The sequence below is a fragment of the Physella acuta genome, unplaced genomic scaffold (assembly GCF_028476545.2).
Source record: "Physella acuta isolate Inbredline_101_S28 unplaced genomic scaffold, ASM2847654v3 ptg000147l, whole genome shotgun sequence".
Classification (NCBI taxonomy): Eukaryota; Metazoa; Mollusca; class Gastropoda; family Physidae; genus Physella; species Physella acuta.
The window spans coordinates 89,000-107,528 of record NW_026731666.1 but is presented as its reverse complement, the minus strand read 5'-3'; the positions used below and the strand labels follow the sequence as shown (position 1 = coordinate 107,528).

The following is an 18,529-nucleotide window of genomic DNA, read 5'->3' as shown; positions in this document are numbered from 1 at the left end:
TGGGGCTGATAACTTATCAGCTTAGCCACAAGTAGCATTAATTTTATACTTCAGCACATTGGCCCACTGTACGTTGTAATTAATCCTTCATCACCCACCTGTAGGACTAGAGGCAGTGACCTAATTAATGCAGTGTAGTGCTTTGAATTTACAGAAGTGATAACCAGTACTTAACTCTAATCATTGTTGCTACTGTTTAGTTAATGAGAATTTAGATTAACATATAACAGCAGATACGTCAGGTCAGTAAGAATTAGAGATAGGGATAGATCAACAGTGCACTTGCTAACCAAAAAGTGAGTTTGGATCCTGGGTTTGAGACAGTAGGTTGACCTGTGACCTAACTTCCCCTCATGTCCGAACCAGGTGGTAAGATACACTAGGGAAAGAAATAAAAAAAAACCTGGCTAAAATTCCTTCAAACTAGGTGGTAAGGTACACTAGGGAAGGCATAAAAAACCTGGCTAAAATTCCTTCAAACTAGGTGGTAAGGTACACTAGGGAAGGAATAAAAAACCTGGCTAAAATTCCTTCAAACTAGGTGGTAAGATACACTAGGGAAGGAATGAAACACCTGGCTAAAATTCCTCTTGTGGTCAGATACACTAGGGAAGGCATCAAAAACCTGGCTAAAATTCCTCTAAACCAAGTGGTCAGATACACTAGGGAAGGCATCAAAAACCTGGCTAAAATTCCTCTAAACCAAGTGGTCAGATACACTAGAAAAGGCATAAAAAACCTGGCTAAAATTCCTCTAAACCAAGTGGTCAGATACACTAGGGAAGGCATCAAAAACCTGGCTAAAATTCCTCTAAACCAAGTGGTCAGATACACTAGGGAAGGCATCAAAAACCTGGCTAAAATTCCTCTAAACCAAGTGGTCAGATACACTAGGGAAGGCATCAAAAACCTGGCTAAAATTCCTCTAAACCAAGTGGTCAGATACACTAGGGAAGGCATCAAAAACCTGGCTAAAATTCCAGTTTTTAACAGCTGGTACCATGAGTGAGAGAAATCAATGCTTGAATCTCAACCCTGTGCTAGCCTGCCTGGATAATGAGGAATAGCTTAAGCCACTAATAACCTACAAAACTATCTGAAAAATGCCTGATGGGTTGTCATTAAATAGCATTACATGACATTAGACTGCTCGGGGGAAGGGGGGGGGGGGATTCTTACTTTTCTCATGATGTGAGGGGAGAGGTACAACTTTTGTCTCTGCTCTCTAAATATTTTTGTTGAAAAATTATTTTAAAATGGCTCTTGACTTAAATAGTTACTGGTTTTAAAATGGCTCTTGACTTAAATAGTTACTGACCCACCATGCACCAGTGTGTTGCTATATTTGCAACAAATTATTGTAAATACCCCTAGCTTAACTTATTAAAAATGCATAGTATCATGCTGTTTTTTATACACTTGTATTTCAGTGTATGATATCTGAAACCAGTCAGATGGTGCACTATAGCTTTTCTTGTTCAACTTGTAATGACCTAATTACAACAAATATTTAAAAATACATGGGAGTAGTTTCCCCTGGACAACAGCCATCTAGCATCTAGTTTACAATAACATGTCTATCAGCTATCACAGCTGTTGGAGTTTTATTACCCAGCTAAATTATCTCACACATCTGTAATGTAAACAGCAGTTTGGTTTTTAGATATTAAATTATCCTCTATCTTTTATCAGCACCGCATACTATTAGGGCCAAGTAGTTAATATTATAATTTTAAGACTTTTTTCCTTCTTTTTCTTGCGGATTACTATTCTTCATATACACTTTTGTAATAATTATTTTTGAGTCATAATTTTTTCTTATGGAATCAATTTTAGTCCTTATCAAACACCACTAATGTTTGACTTCCCTTGGTGCAATTCCATTGTCTCCTATGGCAAAAGGAATCACATATATTATCATTATCAGTTTAGCGTTGGCTTTTTTAAGACAAAGCAATCCAACGTTGATATTTTTCCTAAAAAGTTTTTCCTTCCATTGCTCATCTATACTAAACCCATATTACAGTTTTTGTAATAAGTTGGTACCATTTTAACAAATCAAAAAGTTTGTTTACCCTCTTCTGCAACCTGTGATGGATCGGCATAGCAAATGAAATAGGGGGGTGAAAGTAGGGAGCTGGTCATAGCTTAGATGAGTGTAAACTCTGAGAGATATACATAAGAAACATGCAACACATCAGCTGTACATACATTTTTATTTTAGATTTTTATTTTTATCTGCGGTCAATTATGGACATTTTTTTTTTACACCGCAATATTTTGTTTAAATATTAAGTAATTTTCTTTTTATTCATAGGAATCAATGGAAATTCTATTATTATACCTATAATAAACATAAATATATTCCATTGGAATATTTTTATGTTTATTATAGCTCTAACATTGATGCAAGGGTGAAATTAAAATCTCTTGTTTGCATCTGAATTACACCCTTGATAAAAATATTTCAAATTAAGAGTTTTTTTTATTATTCAAGTGTTTCAATCCTATAAATGTAAAAGTTCATCATTGTTGTAGCCTTGAGTTATAACCTTGTTTTAAGTTAATGGTCAGATGCATTACAAACTAGAGAGGGAATCATCATTTTGGTGACTGGAAAGATGTGCAACAGGAAACTGCACACAAAAAAGTGTGCAAGTGCATTTTTGTTTTCTTAAATTGAGCATTTATAGACATTAACAAAGAATTATCACATGTACATTGCAGCACAATAAAAAAAGCTTTTCCATTAAATGTGAAAAAAATTATTATAGTTAGTTTGTATTTGCATATTTTTTCTGTTTGCACATTTCTCTGCACATTTTTCTGGGATCCCATCATTTTAAAACTATCTCCTACATGGACTACATCAATTGCTGTTAACTTATTCTGGTATTTTGTCTTGAGCAGCATCTACATACCAAGCTTATCCTTAAATCATTCATACATCAAGTTTATCCTTAAGCCTTACATATACAAAGTTTATTCTTAACCGTAACAGTGTAACTCTTGTCATAACCGTAACAGTTTACCCTAACCCTTTTATTTTAATAGTTTACCCTAACTTTTGTTTTATCCTTAATGACGCTGTTCCTAACCCATGTCTTAATCTTAATCCAAACAATTGCTATGTAGCTGCTGCTATTTGGAAAGTACCAATGTTTTTTCAAGAACCATTTTTTGTTCAGTTTTTGACGTAAACAAACTGTGTTGTTTTTCCTTGCGCACAGTTTGGACGACTCATTATGCAGTGAGAAGAGTGTAAGCATGCCTTCACCTGGTAGAGGATTTTGCTTGGGGCTTAGAATGGATGGAAATGAAAACATAGCAACAGCCACTGTAGCCACCCTTCCTATTCACTCTAACAATTCTACTCTGGTAAATGTTTTATTTGTTTCTTTCATATATTATTAATCTGATTTTTTAACAAATTTTATTTTCAAGTATTTGACAATTCAAATTGTTAAAATTGAATTCAATTTATTTATTAGTTAATTTATTTCCTGTTACATCCTTTTCCTGTAAAAATGTGTTTGAAGTGCTTGGTGCTTTAACATCAGGTTTGAAGTTAATCTTTAATTATTATGTTTCTGATGTGTAAGGTAAGATAAAATGGATAACTTATTGGATTTCCAGCTAAGGCCAGGCTTTGGGATCTCCAACTTGATATCCCTTGAGCCTGTCCAGCACTAATGGGTACCCAGCAGTAAATTTTTAGCAATTGTAAACTTTGGTCACAATGCTGACCATTATGACCACAGGAATTAAATTGCCTTGAAAGTTAATTTAAAACACTTTCAATTAACACAGCTAATAATGACTATTACATAATCTTTTCTGTGAATAAAATAACATATTTTAACCCACATTTTGCATATTGCCTGAATAACAATTCAATTGTTTAGGGTGTAAAAAATAACACACGCACCTGTGGGTATCAATGCCCTATTGTTGTGTCCAGTACAAAAAGAATCTCCAAAAAAAAAGAGTGCTAGACAGAGACGGGTATTGTCCCTTATCACACTGCTCCTGCTGGTTTTCTCTTGTACACAAGATAAAGCTGAGAAGTGAATTGATAAACAACAACACACAAAGGAAGAGCTGGATGGCTGGCTAGACTGGGATCAGAGAGTTTTTTTTTTTACTGATGCCAAACTTAAGAGAGAAAAGTGATAGATAGCAACTTTTTTTTTCTTTAAAACCATCACCATTTTATGAAAGCACACAAAGAGGAGGAATTGAATGTCGCAAATTGTTTGACACGGTTCTAGACTGACATCACAGGTGATGCCAAACTTAAAAGAAAGGAGTGATAGATAGCCATTTTTTTTCTTTAAAACCATCACCATTTTATGAAAGCACACAAAGAGGAAGAATTGAATGTCCCATATTGTTTGACAAAGTACCAGACTGACATCACAGGTGATGCCAAACTTAAGAAAGAGAAAAGTGATAGATAGCAACTTTGTTTTTTCTTTAAAACCATCACCATTTTATAACAACATACACAAGAGAAGAAGATGGCACAGAATGTTCGACATTGTTCTACACTGACATCACTGGGTTTGTCAAACTGATAACAAACTTAAGAGAGAGAAAAGTGATAGGAAATAAATTACTTTAAAACCATCACAAGTTTATATTGCACAAAGAGGCAGAAGTGGTTGACACAGAATGATTAACACATTCAAAACTGACATTGTTTTTTAAACTGATGCCAAACCTAAAAGAATAAACAGTAGTTAACAAATTTCTTCCTTGAAAACCATCACCTTTAATACCATACAATGATGTAAAAAAAAAGACTGCACAGGATGTTTGAAATTGTTCTATACTTAAATCAGTGACGTATTTATCACCAAAATCTCAAGGTGGACATAGCTAGTGCTGAACTTTAGCGAAAGAACTTTGTTGTTGATAAATATTTTTAACCGCATTAATATATCTTAAAAGCAGTAATAACACACTAAGAAAGTTAAGTGGGATACAAAGAATCTTTGACAAGGGTCCTAGTCTTGTATCAAGAATTTATTGAAGCTCAAGATGGGAAGCACTTGTGCTGAACTAAAGAGAAAGAACTGTTAGATTAGTAAACATTTTTAGAAGAAGAGCAAACATGTTTATAACAAGAACATTCTATAAGGATAGGAAGGAGATGTTTGACATGGGAGTATGCATATGTCACAGAATTATAACATAGTAAATGACTGTAAAACATATAATGATATAAACTACTAATGCTACACTTATTTAATAGTAAATATCTTTTGAAGACAAATAATAACCAGCAACCTTTTAATGAAGTAATTGAATGTTGATGAGTATTTGTCACAGTTATAAACAGTTGTCACAGGAATTTTTCATTTTTACTGGAAATTTTGTTTGAAAACCACTAGCATCAAACTTGTGGGACATCATGGTCTAGCTTCAATATAATTTTGGTAACCCAAAAGTCACAAGTTCAGTACCAGGCTTGAGACTGTAGGTCATCCAATGACCCAACTGCCCCTCATATCCAACACAATTAGTGTGCACAAGGGTTAAGCTTAAACCAAGCAGGAACCTATGGTTCTAACGTTTGGTAACATGATTGAGAGAGAAGCTCATTGCTTCACATTGTTGCTATCTGCCTGGCTTGAGCCAGGTATTTCTGTACAAGAAAAAGAGTGCCAAACTTAGCAGAGAGAGTTGTGGGGGAGTGATCAGTTCTTTGATAGAACAAATATAATGATAAAATCAGCACCAGTCTACAGCATAACACAGAGAACTGAGTAGCACTGGCAGAGAATGTTGTCATGGCTATAAAACAAGATCATGTGAAGCTGAGAACTGAACTTAACCAGTGCCAAATTCACCTGCACAACAGGCACTGGAGGATACATATCAGTCAACACTAATATGTCTATAGGATATCTTTGTTTTACATAAATAACCTGAAACTAATCTGAGTAAACAGTCTTTTATTGTTAGTTAATTTTATTAATGATTTCTAGACCAAAGTAATTAGCTATAAATCATTACTTTTTAGACTTATCAAGGCCATTCCTAAGTATAATATTGCTATTAATTAAACCTGTAGTCAGTAAATTAAAAAAAATAATTTTAAACTAATGTAATTTGCTAAAAGTAAATTTCAATGCCATCTTCAAGAACAAAATTGCTTAAACCTTTGTTCAGTTAATGAATGATTTCTAAACCCAATAGGGCTGGTAAGTAGGTCACCAACCAGTTCTATGGCTCATGCAGGTTTTATTGAGCCGTAGAACTGATTGGTGATCTACTTACCAGCCCTATTAACAGGCTATAAATGATTACCTTGAATAATTTGTAAATCCAAGTAACCAGCCACCAATGATTACCTTGAATGATTTGTAAAAATAAGTAACCAACCACAAATGATTACCTTGAATGATTTCTAAACACACTAATGATCCACAAATGATTACCTTGAATGATTTCTAAACCCACTTAACCAGCTATAAATAATTACTTTGAATGATCCACAAATGATTCCCTCCCAGACTTGGCAAGGCACCTCAACCATTCCTGTAAGAACTAAACCATACAGCCTGGACAATGACCAGACTAGCACCGGGGACTCTGTGATCTCCGAGACTGACAGCAGTGTGGACAACAACCCCAAGCCCACGCTGACCCACCCCAGCACGCTGGTCATGGAGCCTGGACCCGTCATCAAGATGGGGACAGGGGCGCTGGGTCAGAGGAAGGGAACTGTTCATAGAGGTGGGTCATGTTTACATTCAGCTGTTTTGTTTTGTTCTATTTAAGGGAACTGTACATAGAGGTGGGTCATGGTTTTACATTCAGCTGTTTTGTTTTGTTCTATTTAAGGGAACTGTACATAGAGGTGGGTCATGGTTTACATTCAGCTGTTTTGTTTTGTTCTATTTAGTCTCTCTGGTTTACATACATCAGGGCTTTTTTTATGCAAGATTAGTTAGTCAGCTTAGACTTACCATATGGTTGTCATAGGTTTAGACATACCATAGGGTTAGCATAGATTTAGACATACCATATGATTGTCATAGATTTAGACATACCATAGGGTTGTCACAGATTTAGACATACCATAGGGTTGTCAAAGATTTAGACATACCATAGGGTTGTCAAAGATTTAGACATACTATAGGGTTGTCATAGATTTAGACACCATAGGGTTGTCATAGATTTAGACACAATAGGGTTGTCATAGATTTAGACATATAAAATAGGGAACACAAGGTTGGTTAGGTATACTGTAGGGTAGTCAATGCTACATCACAGGATACAAAAGGTTGGCCTAGGTGTAATGCTGGGTTGTTATACATTACTATAGTGATGATTTAGATAAAAAGGTTCCACTTAAATGTAACATTGGTGTTGATTATAATACAATACAGAGTAAATGCATTAGTGATCAATTAAAAAAACATTTTAAAGCATCACCATTATAAAGAATAACACAATTCTCAATGCTTTTGTATCTTTCAGGTGAAGCGAATGGCTGGAAAGATGTCTCTCCCAAGTCAGAAAGTTCTTCTCCCCCCTCGTCGCCATCAAAAGATGTGGGAACCGTGGGGAAACTGGGAACCAACAACATGACAGACGGCAGAGGTAAAGGGAACAGCAGGAGCCCAGTCAAGCTCAACAGTGAAGGGTTCCACGAACTGGGAACCCGCAACGTCAACGTGGCAAAAACTGGCCCCAAGAAGCAAAACTCTATATCAAAAAGCCCGCGACCAACTAGAAAATTAGCCTCTGGAGCAAAAAATTGCAACCTTTCCACCAGCCCGAAAAAATCATCCACCACTTCATCCTCATCGTCATCCTTTGAAGCAATCAGCCCGAAACGTGGGAAAGCAGGGAAAGGCAAACTCCATCACAATTCAGACTTAGATACAGGGCAGTTGGATAAGCTAAAGCTAGCAGACAAATATAAAATTAGTGAGATCACAGATTTATCAAAGGGTACAGTGATAATGGAAGCTTTGAATTCCAAATTGGATAAAAGCCATAATAATGTGAAATCCCAAGGTCGACTCACAACGTGGAAAGACATTTCACCAACAGAGTCAAAAATTGAAGGTGCAACTGCCCTGTACAATGATAAACGGTCTAGACCCGAAAGTGGATATTTTTCTAATGAGGTTCATAGTGAATCTAGGGAAGGGATGGATGGGTCGCTGTCTTCAGAGAGCGACCACGTCGGGACCATAAAACATAGGCCCAAGGCCAAAACAACCAATCAAAACGATTCTGACAAAAATTCAAAAGAGATCACGCAAAACAAATTACCGGAGACAACAGACAATACACAACCTACTGACCAAGACAATGTACCTACAGACAATGTTAGGGATGACAATTCACACAATCAAGCTGAATACTCCAACGATTTTCCTAAATCTTCCAACAATTTCCCAACTGAACAAAACACTGATGATATCCACAATGCCGCGGATGAACCTCGTTACCCATCCAAACCCAGCTCCGCAGTACGGATGGAGGAGTCTGAATCTTCAACATCATCACCACGGCACTGGAGAGCCCCAGCACCAGCCAGAGACGCTGGGGCTTACAACGGCTATTCGGACAACAAATTTGTGCGCAAGGACTTAAATTCTGTGACCAGTATGGATAACAGCGACAGCTTTGACCGCAGCCAGGACCAAAGGGGTTCCCAGGACGACAGCTCCTTCAATGACTATTTCTTTGATGAGGATTTTATTGTGCAGTTTGATGGCAACCTGCAGAGTTCTGTGGGGGTCATCCTACAAGGATCTTGTGCTTTCAGTCTAGCAGATTCATTAGCGCCTGGTAAGTCTCACTTTTTAACTGTTTGTTTTCTTACATTTTTAATTTACAGTTTAAATATGAATTAAACACACAATCACTTTGTTATGTAAACATAATCTCTTTGTTATATTTATTACACATGAACTTTTTGTTTCACTGATAAAAGCCTAGCAGTTAATTCTAGTAATGTGTTCATGTTTTGTATGAAGGGCAGCAAGGGATATATTAACATTAATTTTTTGTGAAACATTTATGTCATAAACATTTAGTGTTACAAAGGCATATATTACACTAATGTTTATAGTCCTTAATTTGTATGCACATCAAACTGTATGTATGCACGTTTAATGTGCAAGGAATGGTCCACTAATAGTTATTTTTGCTAGATAAATAATTTTAGAGAGGTCACTGAAGTAGATGAAGTATAGCTGATAACTGTGGACATTGCATTTATTTTTGGTTTATCCAACACAACATCCAGTCAGTCCTAACTCTCCTAGCAATGATTGACTATGGCATGTAAATTTGATGAATACACATGTCCAGCGCATTGTCCAGCCTCTCTCTGCCTACTTGGGCTAATGCCAGATGTCAGTTAATAAGGTTAACTTTCGGCATCCTTCCACTTCCACCCCTAAACTGGTTGGACATTTAAGTCATACTTACTTGTATAATGAAGATAATTGCAGTTCATATAATTTTAAAAAGATTTTTCCTCATATTCAGACTGTTAAAATTCCTTTGTACCATTTTAAAATATGAAGTTATTTCTTGAAGCCACTTCATTCATCAAACCAAAACCAAATTATCTTTTATTTGATAATTCCTTTTTTACTTTTTAGATTTTATAACTTTATTTGGTTTTAGTATTAACATGCAAATATTTTTTCACCAGTGATTCAATTGTTTTTATAAACTTTTATTTTGTTTACATTGTCCATTATGGGTTTGTGGTTAATCTTGTAACTCACTTTTAACCTACTTGTATTAATGCAACTATTTCATTCAGTTTCCATTCACAGCACAAGATATTACATATTTAACCTAATTAGACATCTAATCATTGGTTTGCTACCAATACCTTAATTAAAGAAAACAAGTTTTAATTTTTTTTTGTGCATTTAAAAGCTTATTATTATATATTTTTATATTTCTTTTCTTGTATTCATTAAATTCACCCTTTTGCATAGAATACTTCATATACATTATACAATTATACATGCAGTCAAAATAATGTCTTAATAAATTATTTTCTTTTTATTGCTACTTTTTAAATTAGATTTGATCAGCTAAATTTAGCTATAATTTTGAACATGGACAATTCTTCATAGTAACCATAGCATCCAAGAAAAATCATCTCCTTCATTCTAAATTGTAATATCAGAAGGGATTTCCTCCAACACAATCAAGTATTACATGTCAACTTTTTATGTGCCATACAGGCCATTTCAGCCTCATTTCTTTTTGGATTTGCTTTTATAACCTTTGTTTATCCAAGAACAAACTACAAGGAAGCAGTTGTTTATTCAATAAACTTTTTTATTGAGTGACATATTTAAATAAGGTTCATCACATATTTTGCTTGCATTTCCTGTGCAACTTGTCTGAGCAATGATAATTACTCATTGCATCACAAACTACTTTAATGAAGGCTGCCAAACTATTTGGAAGCCATAGTAATTTAAAAAAACAAGTCTTGAGCTTAAAGTTGACAATGTAGAAATGCCAGGCTATTCCTGATAAAGAAAATTTCTTTTGTTCAAAGATAGAAGGCATGGTCTAGTCGGTAAAGCTCATGGTTGTGAAACCAAAAAGTCTCGAGTTTGAAGCAGACTGAAATCAAGTCGACTGCCTATATGGCGCATAACAACTTGACACTAAAATTAAGAATGCAGATGAAGAATTAGATAGAAGTAAATCACCATAGTAACTGCCAGCCTTCACTCTCCCCCATGTGTGTTATCAATCATGATTGTTCATACATTATTTCAGCTGACATTTATTTTGTACCATAAAAAAAATTCATATTTTTAAAGAAATTGTTTGCGTTTCCACCAGGTTTCCCAGGTCCACATAACACCCAACCTCCAGGACAACAGGTTCTGTTACCACATTCCTTCAATGGAAGCTACACAGCCTTTGGGGCTCTGAGAGACTCATTTTTACAGGTACATTCATTCTTCTGTACAGACACAGGTTTAATTGGTAGAAAAGTTTGGGTGTTTTTACAATTTATTTGTTTACTTTAAAGTAGCCCTCTCTCTCTACGGGTCCTAAAAGTAAGCTATTGCCTCAATTAGTGCTGTAGGCTGATCCCTTTAAGAGTGCTTATAAGTGAGCTAATGCCTCAATGGGTGCTTTAAAATAGGCTAATCCCTCATAGGGTTATGTATAATTTCTATCATACAATGTAATTTATAAGTTCGGACTTCAGTGCCAACACCACATTCAATCTACAGATTGATTTTAAATTCCTTATTTAATATAACCATTTTTAGAATTCAGGCAGGGCAAATTAAAGCTATTTTACCCTGACCCAACTGCGAAATCAAAAGAGAGAATCATTTATGCAACACTGTGTTTCTCTATCGCCCTGCTAGTTTATTTTAAAGAACTAATATTCAGTAATATAAACAAATATTTTACTGAACTGAAATTCTTGTGTGACTTAGTTGTTAATTAAAATTTGATGTCATAGAATGAAGACCTGTACTCTGGACCCTGTGAATCAGAAGTTTCCGGAACAGGAAGCCGTACCTCCATGGACGTCTCCTCATCAGAAAGGGAGATGATGTGCTCTAGTGACATGCTAGATTTTCCTGGCAACGAGCCATTGTTTACACCACCTTGTGTCACTAATTCACAGGTAGGGTTTTATTTATAGCACTCCAATAAAAATGTGATGTATATGCTTTCATTTTTTTATTGTTTATATAAAGCAGAGGTTTGTGCAATATTTCTTTTAATGTTTTTTTGTGTGAGTTACCCTTCTCTGGTGTTCTTACTTTTACTTTTAAATTAATTAATTAAAAAAATAGTGAACCAGATATCAGATAAAGTAGATTTAATAAAGAATGTTTTTTTAAGTACAAATTTCAATTAATGAGGATTTGCTATGTCTTTCTCCACCAACTTCTTTACAGTTCCAGAACTCATTTTCAATTTTAAAACAAAAATTGACTTCTAAATGTAATTTAGACAATCTTATACAATTTTATTACATTTTTTAACCTTTGACCTCATCCAGCAGGAACAGAACTTATCCACTGACAGCTTGTCCCGACACCTTGAGTGCGGAGATGCTGAGGTGACCGCCACAACCAGCCTGAGTGGCAGTAGGTCCTCATCAACCACTGCTGACATTACGGTCAAATGTGGGCCTCACAAGGATGCTTATTTCCTCTCCTTTGATGGGGGCTCACAAGGTTGGCATACATTTTTTATTACTTTATTCTCATTACTTTGTTCTCATCATTACTTTTTTCTCATTACTTTTTTCTCAACATTTTTCTAATCTTATAATTATATTATAACTTAATCCTAAGCTCTATTCTAATAAAAAATTTTCTCTCTCAAATAATTGCTTAATCATCATCCTATTATCATTTTTATTATTTTCATTCTAATCTTTATATTTTGTCTGATCAAGTATTATAATCATAGCTTTATTACAATCATCAATTTAATGATTAATTAAAACTTTATTCTAATAATTTTTTTTATTGTACTATATTATTTTTTCTACTGTCTATAATGTAGTCATCTACTCATTATATACAGCTTATAAAACCAATATTAGTTCATCAGTTTTTAGTTTCATTCATATTGAATTACAAAGTTGTTTGATCAGACATCATAAGAATTGATTTTTAGCAGATTAATAATAAAATGAATTTAAATAAAAACAGCTATTTAATTCATTGTAGCCTTGAAATATATTACAGCTCTGGTAATGTTTTGAATGTTTCCTTGTAGGTAAATTTTCCACTGAAAGTGAGTCTTCTTATGTTTCACAAACCTCTTCCCAGGATGATAAACTAGGTAAGATGACTAGCTGTTATTTCTTGCATAGCATAGTTTACTTCTTGTTTTAGTTGAGTTAAAATTACCCCTTCTGTCTATAACTTTTGGTCCTATTGTTAGTTCTCCTAAGGGTCATGAAATCACATAACACATTATGAAATAGTCTTCCAAATGACATTTACTAATTCTGAGGTTGAAAATAGTAATTTTATAAGTTGTTGAGTATTTTGAACAGCAAATACAGTAATTAATATTCTTAATGTATTCATCCATCCCTTTGATTTTACTGCCCATGGAGGGCTTTAGCCTGCTCCCCGACCTTCTACTCAGTCGTCTGCAGTTTTTTTTGTCCATATCTGGACTCCTAGTTGCCCTATGTCTTTCCCTCTATCATCTAGCTTTTCTTTTGTGATTTTGACCAGCATCATTCCTGTGGACCCTTTGTGGAGCATAGGGATGCAACCACACCTCTCTGTCATACTTTGTTCTTGGTGATTCCTCTAAGCTGGGTCCATAACATTCTGACCGTTTCTGCTTCACTGACAGCTGACTTGTTCCAAGTTTGTTTTTGGCCTACCTACTTTCTTCTTTCCTTGGTGATTCCAATCCAGAGACTGCCTTGTGATGTTGCTAGTTGGTTTACACAGGGTGTGTCCAATCCATCCTCATTTTCCTTTTTCTTATATGGTTTTGGCTAAACACCACTTTAACCCTTTTGTACCCCTCTGTGACACTACTCACCTAACCATGGCTGTCTTCCTTTTCTTAATTTCTGCCATTATTGTCCCCGTATATTTCATACAGTGGCGTAGGCAGGGGGGGTTAGGGGGGTCATAACCCCCCCATAGACCCCTCGGTATATATATATATATATATATATATATATATATATATATATATATATATATATATATGTAACTGGGGTAGGCCTCACTACCAGTTACAAATGATAACGAACGAGAGGCCGAGACGCGGTGTTGGTCTGATGCAACCGATAACAGGTGGCTTATTGGGTCGGGCTGATAACAACCTCAAAGCTACGCGTGCTATTTTGGGAAACGGTATTCAGACGGCCTGTCAACTTTGATGGATAGGACGCAGATGTTATTTTACGGTCTGTACGTTTGAACTACGCAACTGGTGGTCGGAGATCGAGTACAAGTATCGATTACGGAGAAATACAAGTACGGAGACGAGTACGGATACAAGGCATAAATAGGAGGGGACGGCAGAACTCTCGCTCTTCTCTTCCCGTTTGCGAGCTCTCTTCCATCTTCATCGCTCGCTTTAGATCAGTCAGTCTGTGTGACATACTCAAGTTGGTTATATTGTGTTAAGAAGGACACTAGACATGTGGATTCAGTTATATGAAGCCTAGTGAGGACTGTTAGGGGGTCAGTTGATTCAGACTATTATTGTGAAACATTTCTGTTGATTCATTGTGTTATATTGAAGCATTTCTTGATTCATGTAATAAAAGGATCAATAGCGAACCTGCATCTTCGAGTCTTTCTACTGTAGTCGATGTTGTGTAGCATGAGTGGTTCAACTCGTTACAATTGGCGTTGTCGGGCATGATAGACTCGGGGAAGGTCACATTTGGCGTTGCGAACAGGAAAGATGCAACTAGCCTAGGTCACATTTGGCGTCGTCGAGCAGGATGAATTCAACTAGACTTGCCGTTTAAGGCACCCATAGTCAACCTTGTGCATAACTGTGTTTTGTGTGTATGTGAATTCGGACATTCAGGAACTGTGAAAATCGAGGAAAAATTTTTTCATACACACACGGTAAGAAAGAACTCTTTTTTTTAGTACTTAAGGAAGAAAATGTCTACTCTGGACGAGAAGCAGACCCATATAGTGGTCCTACCCAGAGAGTCCCATATTAACAAATTTTACGGGGACGGAGATCCCACTTTAACCAACAGGTTCAGCGAAGAGGTCAAAGCGGCCTGGGCCTCGAGAGGCATGTCACCAGAGGAAAGATTAAGACTGCTGATGGGTAGTATAGGTGAAACGGTTAGGGCAGAGGTTAAGTGCCACGATAGGACCGTCCAATCAGATCCAGATAAGGTGCTGGATCTGATTATGGAGACCTTTGGGGAGAGACGGTCGGGATCGCAACTGCTATCAGGGTTCGTAGGCTTAAGGCAGAGAATGGCGGAGAGTGTGATGGAGTACTCACATCGGATGAACAGGGCCTTTGATTCGGTAAAGGGCAAAATACCGGACATTGATGTACGCCTACTGAGGGACCAGTTCATCGAGGGGCTAGCAACCCCGATCCTAAGAAGAGAGTTGAAAGAGGAGGTCCACAAAGACCCGCAGTTGACCTTCCTTCAGGTCAGGAACTCAGCGATCCGCAGGTCCGAGGATGAGGACCAATCGAACCGTTCGGTGGACAAAGTCTCTGTGCCTGAACAGAGACAATCCCCACCCACAGGGGCCGACACGATGGAGACCATGATGGCTCAACTGTTGGCCCACCTAGTCAAGGTTGACCAACGATTGGAGAGGTTAGAAAGCAGGTCAACAGCTGAGAATCAGGGCAAAAACGGGACAAAACAGAGACAGGTTGGACAGCCGCGACCTGCCGCTCCATCACTCCAATGGACGGCCGATGGTCGACCAATTTGCCTGTCCCGCTCACAACCCGGACATATGGCACAACACTGTCCGGTGAAACGATCGCCCTCTGTAAGGCAGGTCAAGGCTACAGAGCGGCGAGGTAATGACTTAGTAAACAAAATGACACAGAAACACAGTAAGGAGAAAAAGAAAGGTAAAACACAACTAATGAAAAAAATGAACTGTGAAATGAACTGGGATGTCGAAAAGTTTCAAGTGAACAATTTGTTGGTAGAGAAAAATGATGATAAGAAGGGAATTGGTAGACTTAAGAATGAGATCTCAATGTTAACCAGGAAACTGGATAGGAAAAGTTCATGCAAATCAAAAGCACAGGAGAAATGTTCATCTTTAAAGTGTCTGTTATCGGAAGAAGTAAATAAAAATATTAGACAACAGAACAGGGTTGGCAAACTAGAAGGAATGAAAGAGTCTCAAACAAGACTTGAAGAGAAATTATCCGATATTGAAAAAGAACTTCAAATTACAGCAAGGCTGGGATCCATCGAACAGCGATGGGCAGCAGAATTGGCACTCGTTGACCTAGAGAGAAAACATCGCCCGGGGCGGTCCAATGGCAATGCGGACGCCTTATCAAGGAATCCTTACGAGAGACCGGGCGATGAGGAAGAAACGCTGACAGGAATATGTGAGGTCAGAGCGTCAACAGATATCCCTCATGGGGTACAAGTGATGCAGAACGGGCAGACCGGGGTGGAGCACATATCCACGGAACCCGAACATATGGACAGTAGTGATTTTAATTGCCTTAATCACAAAAAGATAAGAGATGCCCAGAGAACGGATAGTGGCTTACAACCGCTATTGAAATACGTCCAGGAACAAAAATTCCCAGGAAGAAGGGAAAGAGAACAATTTGGTCGAGAAACAAAGAAAATACTGAGTCAGTGGGACCGTCTCAGTATAGAGGATGGTGTTCTCATGCGGAGAATTCATGACCAAATTGATGGGACAATACACCAGGTGGTGGTGCCTGGACAGTTACGAGGAGAAGTGCTAAGGTTGGCACATGACAGGGCAGGACACCAGGGTCAGGACAGGACGCACAAAATATTACGACGGAGGTGTTACTGGCCCAATATGGAAATGGAGGTCAAACGCCATTGTGAGGCTTGTGTGAGGTGTCAGCATGCGAAAATGCCAGTTGTCAAAATGAGACAGCCATCAGGACACCTACTAGCGACAAAACCACTAGAGATTGTGGCTATGGACTTTACGTCGTTGGAGCAATCATCGGATGGGACGGAACATGTGTTGGTAATGACTGATGTATTCACCAAATGGACGGTGGCGGTGCCCACGCGAGATCAGACTGCCAAAACAGTGGCAAATGTCTTAATAGAACATTGGTTCATCAGATATGGCATACCAAGACAATTACACTCTGACCAAGGAAGGGCTTTCGAGTCAGAAGTAATTAACCAACTGTGCAGCCACTACGGGATCAACAAATCTAGAACAACCACATTTAATCCGAAAGGAAACGGACAGTGTGAACGGTTCAACCGCAGCATGCATGATTTGCTGCGTACGCTAGAACCTGAACAGAAAAAACGTTGGCCTGATTTTCTCCCAGAGTTGGTATATCTATACAACTGCACACCCCATGCCACAACCGGCTATACGCCATACATGTTGCTGTTCGGACGGGAGGCTCGACTCCCTCTTGATTTGTTCCTAGGAAAAAGGGAGAGTATGACTGGCTCATACACCGCACTGGAATATGTGAATGAACATATGAGAAGAATTAGAGAAATGTACAGGGTAGTACAGGAAAGACTAGAACATGAATCTCGGCGAAGGGAACCGCCGATACAGACGAAGGATCCGCCACTCAAACTGAATGACAGGGTATTACTGCGTAGCCACCCGTTAGGCAGAAACAAAATCCACGATCTCTGGGGACAGGAGATATGGCAAGTCGTGGAGATGCCTAAAGCAGCAGGTGGCCCCTTTAAGATAAGACCCATCGATCACGCCAAACCGGATCGGTGGGCGAATATTGCTCAATTAAAGAAATATTGGAATAGGCAAGAAGAGCAGTTACACACAGAGAAACCCAAGACAATTAGGGAACCGGAAGTTATAACGGAAATTCACATACCCATTCCGGAACCATATCACCATCAACAGAACAACAGCGATACGCAAGGGGAGGATACCGGCAACAATGAGGATCCCGGTCCCTCCAGAAGCAGAGAGACAGTAGACCATCAGATAAGTGGTCCGCGGAGAAGTTTAAGGAACAGAAGGAATACGAAATTTTTTGTCAGCAACCATCAATTCTTTCATGGTCGCGCTGGTATGAAAACAGACTGTTCAAAGAGCTATAGAAGTGAACTGGTGAAGGCACCAAATGGAAAGGGTGGATGTGAATTCTAGAACTGTTTTGTGTCTCAGGAAGATGATGTAGACACAGTTGATATGTGAAATAGGTAGAACTGTCAATCGTATACGAATGGAACGTCGGGGACAGTGAGTAGAACAATAGATTTTTTTTTTTACGACTGTGCGATTGACTTTGGAGGAGTGCACCTGCCAGGCGTTGTTTGTGGTTGAAAACACACAAAAAAAGCAGGGGTGGATGTAACTGGGGTAGGCCTAACTACCAGTTACAAATGATAACGAACGAGAGGCCGAGACGCGGTGTTGGTCTGATGCAACCGATAACAGGTGGCTTATTGGGTCGGGCTGATAACAACCTCAAAGCTACGCGTGCTATTTTGGGAAACGGTATTCAGACGGCCTGTCAACTTTGATGATAGGACGCAGATGTTATTTTACGGTCTGTACGTTTGAACTACGCAACTGGTGGTCGGAGATCGAGTACAAGTATCGATTACGGAGAAATACAAGTACGGAGACGAGTACGGATACAAGGCATAAATAGGAGGGGACGGCAGAACTCTCGCTCTTCTCTTCCCGTTTGCGAGCTCTCTTCCATCTTCATCGCTCGCTTTAGATCAGTCAGTCTGTGTGACATACTCAAGTTGGTTATATTGTGTTAAGAAGGACACTAGACATGTGGATTCAGTTATATGAAGCCTAGTGAGGACTGT

General features: G+C 37.9%; 1 protein-coding gene across 6 annotated transcripts in view; it reads left to right on the top strand.

Moving 5' to 3' along the window:
- The window catches only part of LOC131935517 (serine-rich adhesin for platelets), a 56,372-nt gene that overhangs the window by 4,168 nt on the left and 33,675 nt on the right, over positions 1-18,529 (top strand). For 5 of the 6 annotated variants that reach the window (XM_059291938.1, XM_059291934.1, XM_059291935.1 and 2 more), the window contains exons 2-8: positions 3,231-3,378; positions 6,522-6,744; positions 7,492-8,817; positions 10,855-10,964; positions 11,495-11,662; positions 12,044-12,221; positions 12,772-12,837. In XM_059291938.1, the coding sequence (XP_059147921.1) occupies positions 3,268-3,378; positions 6,522-6,744; positions 7,492-8,817; positions 10,855-10,964; positions 11,495-11,662; positions 12,044-12,221; positions 12,772-12,837 (2,182 nt within the window). In that variant the 5' untranslated portion in view covers positions 3,231-3,267. The remainder of the gene's footprint in view (positions 1-3,230; positions 3,379-6,521; positions 6,745-7,491; positions 8,818-10,854; positions 10,965-11,494; positions 11,663-12,043; positions 12,222-12,771; positions 12,838-18,529) is intronic. The other variant, XM_059291937.1, reaches the window with a different exon arrangement.